Source organism: Vigna radiata, chromosome 2 (genome assembly GCF_000741045.1).
Source record: "Vigna radiata var. radiata cultivar VC1973A chromosome 2, Vradiata_ver6, whole genome shotgun sequence".
NCBI classification, from domain to species: domain Eukaryota; kingdom Viridiplantae; phylum Streptophyta; class Magnoliopsida; order Fabales; family Fabaceae; genus Vigna; species Vigna radiata.
Window position 1 is genome coordinate 12,971,861 of NC_028352.1, and position 14,156 is coordinate 12,986,016.

At 31.7% G+C, this 14,156-nt stretch overlaps 1 protein-coding gene across 1 annotated transcript; it reads left to right on the top strand.

The window, feature by feature from the left end:
• Positions 1–3,127: 3,127 nt before the first annotated feature.
• LOC106780587 (probable terpene synthase 2) lies at positions 3,128–8,544 on the top strand. The gene is given in 8 exon segments (XM_022775735.1): positions 3,128–3,390; positions 3,503–3,791; positions 5,249–5,624; positions 5,740–5,955; positions 6,032–6,170; positions 7,670–7,768; positions 7,771–7,923; positions 8,434–8,544. Coding segments are annotated over 8 exon segments (1,473 nt in total). The 5' UTR covers positions 3,128–3,261; the 3' UTR covers positions 8,506–8,544.
• The last annotated feature ends 5,612 nt before the right edge of the window (positions 8,545–14,156 follow it).

Here is a 14,156-nt window from a genome sequence, read left to right on the forward strand (position 1 = left end):
TATATATATATATATATATATATATATATATATATATATATTCTATTCACGAGTTCAGTTTTCACCGTTTAGAGTGTGCTTAACAGTTAAATACTAAATTCAGTGTCATTATTAATTAATTGATATAAATTTAATTTTTTATAATTAAACTTTAAAACAATAAAGTTCAATTATTATCTTAGGTAACTTGTTTTTTTAATTTATTGTAATATAGTTAATTATAATTTAGGATATTTACTTAATTTTACCTAATCCTATATTTAACCTCAGCTAAGCACACACTACCCATTTTAAAATACCAATCCAAAACAGATTCTGCAAATTTGTCAATCATCAGCAAATCCATCCACATGCTTGGTATAAAAAAAACACAAAACATCCTTTTTGAAGAAACTGCAGACACCTAATTCGACTTTAAAACCATTATTGGCGCATCAAATATGTCCTTTTTTTTATTCAAATTATCTACAATTCACGTGCCTATGTTCTTTCCAATCTAATCACCGAACCACAACCTACCTCTCCACTCAAAGTAATCCATCCACCATATATTCAGCACTGCATGTTCAGGACTTACACGACAAAATTCTACTGCTGCACCACTATTTCCACCAGTTTCCAACATATATAAATTTTTAATACCTAAAAACCTTCCTGCACTAAGACCAGATTCATTCGTCAGCTTGCAAAGAAAGAGAATAGAAAAAAAACTGTCTTATTAATTTTAAATAAAATAAGAGAAATATATACAAGAAAGACAATCTATAATTCTGCTATTTTATCCCTATAAATATTCTATAATAATGTAATATTATTACTGTAATTATTTTATAATAATGTAACATTATTATTCCAACTTGGAATACATAGACTCAACTTGAAATATCTAATCTGTCTTCAAGAGTGTCATCAGCGCGTCGTTATTTCCGCTGTTCGCCACTATTGATGAACAACAAATTGCAAAAACAAATGAAGGGCCTACAGCAACAAACTGTAGGGGCAAACAACAACAGACCTGCAGGGACTACACTATCCTACAGCGGCTGGAATAAAAGGCTAATAGCCACAAACCTATAGGGACTTAATCACCCTAAACAACAACAAAACTTCAAGGGACTTAACTGCCCTAAACAACAACAAGCCTTCAGGAAACATCTGTCTTCCAAAGACAAACAACAACAGACCTACAGGGACTACACTACCCTGCAGCGGCTGGAATTAAAAGGCTAACAACCACAAACCTGTAGGGACTTAATCACCCTAAACAGTAACAAACCTTCAAGGGACTTAACTGCCCTAAACATATGGGAGGCCTTCAGGAAACAACTGTCATGTAGAGGCAAACAACAACAAACCTTCAAGGACTTCACTATCCTGAGTAGCAACAAAACTTCAAGGGACTAAACTGTCTTGAACATAAGGGAGGCCTTCAGAATAGAGAAGAAGATAGCGAAAGCAATAGAGGTAGGACTAGGTTTTGGTGCATCGGTGGCACAAGTGGAGGAGACCATGGCCGCCAAAGTGGTCGGCGACAGTGGCCGGACACGGTGGCCAGATGGCAACACCGGACAGATGCGAGACAAAAATCAGAGATTGTCCATTGAAGTATAAAAGGATAAAAAAACCTGCTCTATGTAGAGAAAGAAAATAGGAAAAAAACCTGTCTTATTAATTTTGAATGAAATATGAGAAATATATACAGGAGAGAATCTATAATTATGCTATTTTATCCCTATAAATATTCTATAATAATGTAACATTATTACTGTAATTATTCTATAATAATGTAATATTATTACTCCAAATCATCTATAATAATAACAATTTATTTTCTCAATAATATCGGAATATGGTTTATTTTCTAACACAGCTTCCAAAGAAAAATATCAATTATAAACTCAAAACAATCCATAAAACACTGCACCAGAATTAATTCCAGAAAGCAGTCTCTGCAACATTCCCTTCTATGCTTCAGTTTTCACCAAAATCATGCGTCAATTTTTTTTTTTCAAACCAAACTTTTCCAAAGGCTTAAACATTATATTAGCCATTATCAACTGCACCAAACAGCAACGTAACCAGAAAATTTTCCCTACACAAAACTAATCCATTCGCAAGTTTTCTTTCAAAATATTTCAGAGACTTAAGACTATAGACCCATAAAATGTAATGTGCTGAACCATAAATGATCCCTTAAAAAGCTTAATATTCCGTACCCAAAAACAGCAGGCATACATTTTCTCTGAACCATAAACTCCAAGTTTTCCAAGCCTCAATTCTATATCAAAAATCACAACCAGCCAATTTTACAAAAAATTATAATTTCTTAAATTACACACTCAATTGCATACCTGAACTTGCTTTCACTGCAACCAAATTAAAAAAAAAAAATCACTTCTATCTTACACTTCATTTCTATTAAACATATTATTTATAATTTTAATAAATCTATTTTTCTTCCAAATTACTCTTAAAATAACTTATTTTTTCTAAATATTTCTTCCTAAAATCTTTCAGTTATTTTAGTTCAACAATGTTAACCTATTCATTATAATAACAAAGAAAGGTCATGGAGGATTGAGTGAGGATAGAGTTCTAAACAGTTTTCACTACAAAATATCGCATAGACTCTCAAGATAACAAGTTCGAAAAGAAGGTAAAATGCCTAATTGGATAAAAGATATAACTTGAAACGGTTTGTTGAAAAATAGAACACGTTTGTATATCGAGAAAAGTCTGAAAGAACTAAAAAAATCTATAATTTTAAAAAGGTGAAGTTTGCATAGCAAGGAATTTGTTAACATGTATGATCATATTATTAGTTTGATATGACATCTTTACATATTTTGAATTCGTTTATAAACTTAATAATAACTTTTTTATTTTATAAATAGTTTTTTTTTTCAGTCACAAGAGTTTATTTAAACCACAATATACTTATTAAATCGAATAAAAATAATTGTGAACATAATTAATATATCTAAGTTTAATGATGTTTAACATTAACTAATTTAAAAATTAAAGATATTGATAATAATTATTGAACTTTTTACTTTTGAAACTTTTAATAAACATTGAAAATTATTTTTCTTTTCATTTATACAGTTTCTTAATTATGTGGACTCAAATATATATTGTCAATTTAATCCATTACCTCTTATAAATTCCGTGTGCCCGTATATATACCGTGTGACAGATAGGAACAATACACAATTGAAGAAGGGTGTGTTACTTTGTAATAATCATTGTCCCATACAAACCATGTCCAACGGAGGCTTATCACTTCCAATTTCTGGCACTGGTGCAAAACCTCCCTTCACTCGACCCACTGCAAATTTTCATCCCTCCGTTTGGGGCGATCGATTTCTTTCCTATGTTCCTTCTTCCGCTGTATTTACTTTTTCAATCTCTTTATCTAAAATGTTACATTTGCATCTATTTAACATTTCATCTGTGTAGATAACATTTCATAAGACGGGCCTTTCATTACTACTTCATGCAGGAAAGTGATAGCCGTATTCAACAAGCTAAACTACTAAAAGAGCACGTGAGGAAGAGGCTTGTTTCATCTATTGATGATAACAATTTCTCTTTTAAATTGAACTTCATTGATTCAGTCCAACGTTTGGGCGTTTCTTACCATTTTGAGCACGAAATTGACACTGCTCTATCTCAAGTTTATGACATTTCAACAAAGGACAATAATATAATAGCTCACGACAACGATGATCTTTACCACACGGCTCTACTCTTTCGGCTGCTTAGACAACATGGATACCGCATTTCTTCAAGTACGTTTTCATGAGCATTTAACCAAATTTACTTTTCAAAGAACAATAACTTTTTGTTGAAATTACTACGATGGTATGAAATATATTGTTTAAGTTTACTTTTGAGTGAAAGAATCATTATACTCTTACAATGCTCTGATCCTATTGACTATACACAATGTGAGTGCAACCCAAACAGTGTCCTAAATGTTGAGTACAACCCAAATACGATCTCAGATGTTGAGCATAGCCTAAGCATAGCCCAAGTATTATTCTAGATGCTTCTATTGACCTTCCTAAGAAGGTTATTCATCTCTTAATTTATCTTGAAAATTTTGTTACTAAGTGACGTGTGATCCTTGTCTAAAATAGAGAAAAACCACATTATATTCATGTAAGGAAATATTAATTGTAATGAGTAGTGCCTATATAGAACATCTTGTGTTGAGTAGTGCAGGCAATAAAGGAATTATTACGTATTTTTTCCTAATATTCTTTTTCTTTGTCCTGGTTTTCTAGATTATTCCCTTCTCTCTATTTTATTTCTTACATTTGGTGTTTTCATTCAACCTTACTTTTTCCACCCATGGCAAACTCACCTGACCCATTCACCTGCTTTAACAGTAAATTAGAGCAGATCTTACTAGTCCAAGCCAATTTTTCCAACATCTTAATAAACCTGCCTTCCTTTGATGGAAATTATCCCCTTAATTGGATCTTCAAAGCTAACCAGTTCTTCACCTTCTCTCAAACTCCCCTTCTCATATAAAGATCCATCAAATTTAACTTTATAAAAAATATGAACTGGAGAGAGAAATTGCTAAATAAAATAATATATATATATATATATATATATATATATATATATATATATATATATATATATATATATATAAAAGACAAAAGTAGATTGCAAAATAATTAAAGTGAGTAACCATGAAAAATGACATTAGAAAGTTAATGGTTATTTAAAATTTGCCTTAGTTTGAATACTCAAATCAATGAATGGCCAAAAGACATACATATTTGGGTCAATACAAATTTCTGAGTCATCAAAACTCAACAACCTCTTATAAATATAATTTTATCAATTCTAACTTTTCAGACAATTTTTTTTGGAAACATGATTTATGATGTCGTTTTCATGTAGAATCGAAATTATAGATCTGTTTCCAAAAACCGAAATTATAGATCTGTTTCCAAAAAGTTAGTTAACTGAAAATTTAGAACGCAGATATCTGTGAAGTCCGGTATTACGTTTTTTTTTTTACTAGTATTTCTTTTAAATTATACAACATATTTTTATTCGATTAAAACAATTTTCACTTTTACGATTGGGTTTATAGGGTGACTAAAGCCAATTTATACAAATGGTTTGATTTTAATGTTTAAGTCATTTGGATGGTGGCATCCCTTGTATAATAGTTGTATAATTAAATATATATCTTGAAATTAACACATGTTTATAAGTTAAACAGGTGTATTTATCAAATTCGAAGACCAAACCGGAAAGTTTAAGGAATGTTTAGCCAATGATATTGAAGGAATGTTAAGTTTATATGAAGCAGCCCAACTAAGATGTCGTGGAGAAAATGTACTTGAAGAAGCACACAATTTTAGTCTGGAACAATTAACTAAGTTTATAACCACCCAATTAAGTTGTTCTCTTGTGGCACGAGTTCAGCATACCTTAAGACAATCACTTCGCCGAGGTTTGACTAGGTTGGAGACAACATGCTTTGTGTCTTTCTACGAAGAATATTCATCTCATGACGAAAAATTGATAACATTTGCAAAATTAGATTTTAACAAGTTGCAGGAGCTACATTTGAAAGAACTCAGCAGTCTAACCAAGTAATATCTTTCTTAGACATATTATCTTTCGATGTATAAATCAATATATATCAATTAAACATTCTATCTTTTTGTTTTGTGTTTTGAATATTAATGTTGTTTGTTTTTTATTCAGATGGTGGTATAAGGATTTGGATGTGTCATCCAATTTACCTTTCACACGAGATAGGATCGTTGAATGTTATTTTTGGGCATTAGGGGTATACTTTGAACCACAATATTCTAGATGGATAACAGCAAAATTAGCAACTCTAGGTACTATCATTGATGACATCTACGATGCTTATGGAACCATAGAAGAACTTGAGCTTTTCACCAATGCAATTGACAGGTTAGGCATATCAAAATCATATATCTTTAGCTTAATTCTACCAATATATCAAAGATAACTTTCTCGAAACTAGCAGGTGGGATATTAGTTGCTTGGTTGATCTTCCAAAATACATGCAATTTTCTTATAAGGTAATTTTGGACGTATGTGAAGAAATTGACCAAGAGATGAGAAAGCAAGGAAAAGTATATTGCATTAAGTATGTCACGAGAGAGGTAAAATCACAATTTCAATGATTTTTTTCTTATTCTTTATTCAACTGATACTAAGAAGCTACATTAAATATTATTTGAACTGTAAAATAATCATTTTTTTATGTATCACTTATCCTATTATGACAATATATATATATATATATATATATATATATATATATATTAGTCCTCATATTTGTATGTCAATTTTAGTTTGATCCTTAAGTTTTGAATTGTCTCAATTGGATCATAATTTTTGCAAAAATGCACACATTTTACTCTAACCGTTAAGTTGTCTCAAACGGCGTTAATTGATGCTGAGATGAATTTTTTATTTTAGGCTTAATTCCTCCCTTGGTCCTTATGTTTGTGTGAAAATCTCAGTTCGGTCTTCAGGTTTTTCCTCAAGTCCTTATGAAATGCTAACATTTTACAACATTTTACCCCAACCATTCAGTGTATTGAGACGACATTAACTTTGAACTGAGCTGTAATTTTTTTTTATCTTTTAAAATCATTAAATCCACGTGGTTATGATCTTTCTTTTCCCTTCCAATCACTGATCACATTTCACTCATTCCTCCATCCTCAAACCCTCAAACCCCCCGACTCACATCTTTTCTCCCTCTCAAACTAAAAAATGTCGTCGTTGTCGACAGTTCAAAAATTATGACCCAATTAAGACAGTTCAAAACTTGAGGACCGAACTGAGATTTTCATACAAACATAAGGACCAAGAGAGAGATTAAGCCTAAATTAAAAAATCATCTCAGCATCAATTAACGCCGTTTGAGACAACTTAACGGTTAGAGTAAAATGTGTGCATTTTTACAAAAATTATGACTTAATTGAGACAGTTCAAAACTTGAGGACCAAAATGAGGTTTACACACAAATATGAAGACCAATGGAGATATTAAACCTAATATTTATTATAATTTTAAAACACTTTGGAGTCAGAAACATATTTCATGTAATAAAAATAATAATAGTAAATGAATTAACAATTTTACTGCGTAAATAATACACACTTTTATACCTTTTGCGTGTGTTGAAAGGACCTATCCAAATATACTAAAGATATTCCGAATATCTTAATAAGAGAATTTCATCATTTTGTTATATTAATAATCTTTCTAATTAAGGTCCAGTTCCGTAAGGAATGACATCATCTCGAATATTCTGCCTGAGATTTTTTATTTCATTAGAAAAATAGAAATTGTATTATTTGATGGGTGACTATACATAGACATCACTTTTTTATAGTATTCAACACCAGAAAAAAAACAATTTTATTTTAAAATATAAAATAAAATGAGATGAATAAAGGAGAATTATTAAAATATTAATATTTTATTAAAAGTTAGATTGATGTAGAAAGATTGAAAGGTGTAGCTTTAAAATTTTCATATTCCAAAACCTGTATGATAAGATACACAAAGTGTGACCATATTTTTCTTATATCCTTTGAAAAGCGTGGAATATATTTCTCAATATTATATATTTGTGCCTTTATGCTAGATAAAAAGACTAGTCCAGGCTCAGATGGTTGAGGCAAGATGGTGCCATTCCAACCACGTTCCAACGTTCCAACAGTGGAGGAATACATGCAAGTAAGAACAATATCCAGTGGTTACCCTCTCTTGATTACCTCATCCTTCCTAGGCATGGAAGATACAACAGAGGAGATCCTTCTATGGGCAACGAATGAACCAGTGATTATTGCAGCTTCTACAGTTCTGCTTAGGATCATGGATGACATTGTTGGAGATGAGGTGCACCCTACACACTAATTAATTTTTATCAATTTAACTAAACAGAAAATGACAAATTATACCCAATTTTAGACAATATGTCTAGAAGAAATAATAATAATAATAGAATTGTACTTGTCAATTTCTTTATAAATTATATGAACCACTTATAAGTAATTTGATATGAAGAAATTTATCTTATATTAAGAGTTGGCAATTGCAAAACTCTTAGAATTTTAAAAGATAAGGAAATAATAATTTTTCTATGATCATTTGTAAATCCTATATGTTAAATATTGATTTTGTTTGGATTCTGTTTTTTTCCTTTTGTTGCTATTTTTGTCTGTGAAATTTGAACAAGAGAGACAAAACATGTTGTTTTTAGCATTCAATGCTATATGAAAGAGTATAAAATCTCAAGGAAATGTGCCATTGAAGAACTACGTAAGTTAGTTGAGAATGCTTGGAAGGACATAAACAATGCATGCTTAGCTCCTACTCAAGTACCAATGAAATTTCTTATGCGTGCAGTCAATTTTGCACGTGTGGTCGACGTGCTTTACAAAGACGAAGATATCTTTACAAATGCAGGAGGAAAAATGAAAGATCACATTGAAGCTTTATTAGTTAAAAAGATGTCTGTATAAACTTAAGCTTTGGTCTTTAATTAATTGTTGGTGATATGCATTTTGTGTATCCTTTTGGATTGTTCGACAAGCTTGTCAAAGAATAAAAATTTGACAAAAAAGAAAATTTCTGTCAATTAGTAATAATTTCCTCTGATAAATATTAAACATCACGTTTAGACAATTAAAATGCATTTTTTTTCTTCCAATAACAAATTGAAGTAAATATTAGCATGTTAAATATTATATTCAGGATGATACTGGATTTTAATTTGCTTTGAAGTTATCTAAAAACACATTATATCTTTCTATAAAATACTAACCATGTTGGTATGCTGCAAAATTTTACAATGATTAGATGGTAGAGTTAAGGATAGCTTATATACATCTTTATCCTTTTATCTGTTATCTCTTTAATATATCTTAGTATATTTTATAATGATTAAATTATACCGAAACATCAAGTTGTAAATAAACAGATTTAACTATTGATCTTGACCAAATTATTTTAAGAAAATTGATATTAGAACGTTGTTGCTTATGGTGGGTACAAAAGGAATGATGGGTGTTCTTAGTGAAATTGGAAAGGATGTTGATATGTTAACAATTTTTTTTTAACAACCTTTTAATAACAGGACATGTGTTATTACTAATTTATTTTAAAAAAAGTTTTGAAACTAATCAATCACAAACCACTATGTCTGCATTGTCAAAAAGTTAATTATAAGAAAAACTTGTTAAAAAAACTTTTTCAAATTAGAAATAAGACCCTCTTACATGTGGTAGTAAGCGATTGGATCAAGGAAGTTCCTTAGTGTTGAGAATAGTTTTTATTTTTAAAATAGAAAAATACATTTCAGTGTATAAATTGTGCATAAATGAGCTTCTATAGAGTGTAGGGATCTTGTGTTNTTTATGACATTTTAATGACTTAANTATGGAATATGTGCGTTGAAGATATTCNGTTAAAAGCAATGATTTGTACGTTTGGAAATAAAAGAAACCACTGGGACTATAATTACTATTATAATGGATCTCTAACTGGGTTGACTATGGTGGTTTAGAAATTAGATTGATTGGCTTAAAGGTAAAATTTTAATACTATAGAGCAGTTTAGCCATGCTTTGTAGGAGGAGAGATCACTAGTGCAGACAAGATTTCCCATGACAATTTAAATGACATTTTTATAACAAATATTCTAGTGTCATGATAATCATAAAAGTTTTTTTACGTAATGAATATTGACTAGTGCAAAAACAGCGTATAACGTCTCGCGATTTACGTCAAACCACTAAATAAGCAACGTTAAAAATGATCGGTGACATTTTCGTAAATAAATTCAATCATTCCACGTCAATTACATATAGAGTTTGCCGTAAAAAATGTATTAATGTCAAACAAGGTCCTAATTGACGTAATCTAAAATGTATTAACGTCAACACAAGGCCTAGATCGACGTAAAACGATGACCTTAGAATCACATAACATCAACTTAAGAAACATCTGATGTTCAATTTAAAATAAAAAAAATAACAAATAGTGGTTTGCTTCCAGCAGTATTACTCCTACCCACGTTAATATTCGACGTTTTATATGCCATCAAGTGAATCCCTTCTTTATTCTTTTTTCGTTCCTCTTTTAAACCAAACAGAATGTCACACACTTTTATGGCTTGACGTTTAGACCAATATAGAACGTCAAACAGGATGGGGTCGACGTGATGGTCGTTGATGCACATAACGTCACCTACGAAGTCCAATACAAAATAAATAAATACTAAATATTGATGTAATTAACATGACGTCAACCCTAACAAAAGATTGATGTTGTATATTACAACCAATAGTTATTTTTTTTTTATTTTTCTTTTAAATCAACCCATATAACACCATTTTGATGACGTTTTATTATTTAGTTCCTTTTTCATTATTTTTTCTTTTATATTTATGAACCTATGCTATGTTTTGTAAAAAATGAATTTTTTTACAAATCGTTCAAGATATTTTTTCGTTGGTAACTTCACATAATTAATGACCAACTAACTGCCTTTTCATGAATATCTTCGTTACTAACAAAAACATTTATCAAGAGTGACTAAATACACTTTCTCACATAACGTGTAATGTCAAGTGGTGTCAATACGTGAATCTCTTCGTTTCAAACACAACATTTATTAGCCCTTTCAAACACAACATTGAATCTCTTCGTGATAAAACGTCTAAGACACATATAATTTGACGTAATACTAATTCCTTTCACGTCGAATCCCCTAGAGTTTGACGTTCTATTGGAATTTAAAAAGGAAAAAGAAAATTTCTCCTATGAACTCCATTTGTGCAATAACCGTTATCACAGATTGAGTATGAATGCAATGTAATGATGTAACGTTAAAATGTTCAATTGCAATCATACAAGTGATTTAATTAGATTTAATCAATTTAAACAATTCAATCTTCATTCAGTAATGTTTTCCAAAAGAGAATTTCATTAATATTCAAAAGATGATTACAACCAACAAAACAAAAGATGGCTTAAGAAGTCGCTGAAAGAAGTCGCTGATTACAAAATTAAAATCAAACAACGAAAATCCATATTCTTCTGTTGCAGAATTATTGTTGATCCCTTTCTAGTTGTTTAGATCACCTTACTTTCCATTTTGATCGTGATTTTTCAATCCTTAGAGTCTTTTGTCAATGACTGTTGACTCTCTGGCAAGTGTACCAGATCGTTTCAAGTAATATAATTGGTAAAACCCAATATTGTTCTTCCCAAGAGACTCAAAGGCCTTATCGTTCGTGCCAATTAAAATCGTAAGACTTGTAAAGAAAATTAATTGCTGGGAATGCAAAAACACAAAATAAAAATTCAAATGCGGTTGATTCAATTGACGAGAAAAAGACTATGGATGAATGGAGTTGTTGGGGGCTTACAATTTAATCTTATCCGCTCCCTCTTATCTAATCCTCTTATTTAATTTGCTTTGTTATCTAATTGTCATGCAAACTTTCTTGGTCTACCCTTAGCCTGATCCCTCGGCGAAAAGAGCCTATTACTAATTACTGGCTTGCTATCCCTAGCCTCCCCTAGTAATTAATAACGCATTAAGAACAAAAGCAAAAACAATTGATCGTCCTACCCCCTATCCCTAGGTGGTAATGCTTAATCAAGGAATTTCTCACCAGTTCATGACAGTACCATATGTTCCCTTATCAATAAAGACAAACAACAATTATCGAATGAGTTAAACGATAAAAGCTTTAAGTGCAGATGAGAACCCAACAATTGATAATCAAAGCATATGACAAGCATATAAATAAACAAGAGTTTCAATAAAAGAGAGTTTCAAAAGATTAAATTGTTTCCCCCAACAACAAAACAGTTTAGTTCACCATTGTCATGGTGAAACTAGATGAAAAATGATGGAAGAATGGAAGAACAAACCCTAGATAGGATAGAAAGGAGCCTAAGCATCCAAGAGATCTTCTCCAAGGAGTGAAAATTTGGTCTGGCCGCCCTCTTCTGTCAAAAGAATGATTCTAAAGTCGCAATAGGACTATTTATACCTGAGGAGCGTCACAGAAAACAGGCCCAAGCCTAGCAGACAACCGCCCGACGTCACACTTATGTCGCCTGACGGTTTGTCCATAGTCGCGCCACCACCCGGTGGTGAGTTCCACCGCCTGGCGGTTTGCCCCTTGTTGCAAAACCGCCCAGCGTCGTCGCCTGGGTGCCAAACACTGGCTTCTCCTCGCATTTGGCCACCCAGTGGTGGATTTTGGCGCTGGGCGGTTCCTAGACTCTTCTTTTCTTCATTTTTCTTCCTCTTTCTTGAGTCTAAGACCTTCATCTTCCATCCCATTCTTCACTTTCATCAAAAACGCTACAAAACAATGCAAAACAAGCATAATATCGCTAAAAACAGCTTTTGACTCTCGACTGACTCAAATTATGTGTTTTGCCTGATTCTAAGCTCAATCTAAGTCTTAAAGGGTGTAATTTGTTCTCAAATGACATATGAAAATAATTGTTTTTCAACTGTTATCATAACCCCAAACTTAGAACTTTGCTTGTCCTCAAACAAACAAAACAAAACAAGCACACAAAACAAAATTTGGCTTTCTACTATTTCATCCAATGGTTCAACACTCCTAAAATACATGACAAGAACTACTTAATTTCAGACCTTCAGTGAAATCAAATCAAGATGCATGCATGCTTTAAATTCAATTCAGTTCACTTGATCACATATTTCTCAATAGATGTTATACTTTATGAATGACCAATCCACTAAGCAAATATGTAAGCATGAAATTTTGCAATTCTCACCAAGCAAGTGTTTCACTCAGTCACTCAAGTGTTTAGGGTGACACTCCAACTCTCTATTATTCACAAGTCACATGAAATAACATTGTCATTCATCTAAAATAATCAAAATCTTCACACGCAAATGTCATCACAAGGATTTTTCTAAGGCTTGTATTGAGGCTAGGCTAACAAGAAAAATTGGTTTTTCTAGAATGCAAAGTCCTTGAGTTAAGAGAGCCATCATAGTATTCAAAATTTAAGCACATCTCGCTTCCTCACCAATCTCACTTATTCCCAACTTCTTCCCTTTTCTTTTACATTGAGCTCATCTGCATGCTTTTCTTCTTTTCTTTTCTTTTTCTCATGCATTTTTCTTTCTCAACATTTGAGCTCAATGCTTTTCAATTGCCTTTCAATTTCCCCCATACAACCCCAAACTTGAACCTTTTCAACACATACAGTTAAGCTCAACCCAACTCAAGGTAAAGAGTTTCAAATCAAGGGTTCTCATCCTATTTAAGGCTAAGGTTCAAAAAGGGTATAAAATATCAAGCACTTTGGGAGAAAATTTGGCTAGAGAAGGGTTTTCAAGAATGGCCTTGATCATATGACATTCACATGCAATTCAAACAATAATCAAGATTAAGGCAATATCATTCATGCTTTCCTGTGAGCAATACATACAACAATGAAAACTCTGGAGCTCAATACCTCTCACAACATGCTTTCTCACACAACATTCATTCATACACCCTGCTTAGCATCATAACCACAATCATAATTCGAAACACATATGTTCCACTGAACATCAACATGCTATACAACTCAATTATCATTCACATCAAATCATCATTAAATAGACTTATCATGCAAGTTATTCAGTCAAACATTTTCAGAAAAGTATTCAAGCCAAGCATACACACTGAAAATAAAAGTTCAACCTATTCTAAGAATTCAAATTGCAAAAGTGAAAGAGAGAATCTAGGTTGCCTCCTAGTAGTGCTTGTTTAACGTCACGAGCCTGACCCAAACCTGTTTAACACTTGTCAGTAAGTGCAAATCTCTCCAACACACATCAGTAGGTGTACCTTCTTGTGTTCTTCAGTAACTCCATAAAAAAAATTAGCATCCCTGATGACTGGTTATTTCTTGAACTATATTTAGTTTATTGCCCTTAAATAAACCAGGGAATTGTTTTTAATTGTCTGTTATTTCCCCGTTTTCCGAATTATGCTTAATTTGGTCGGGAATTTGTAAGTGTGCTAATTTGGGTTTTCTGAGCTGATTAAGTGTATTTTGGTTGCAGGGAAATTTTGGGAAACA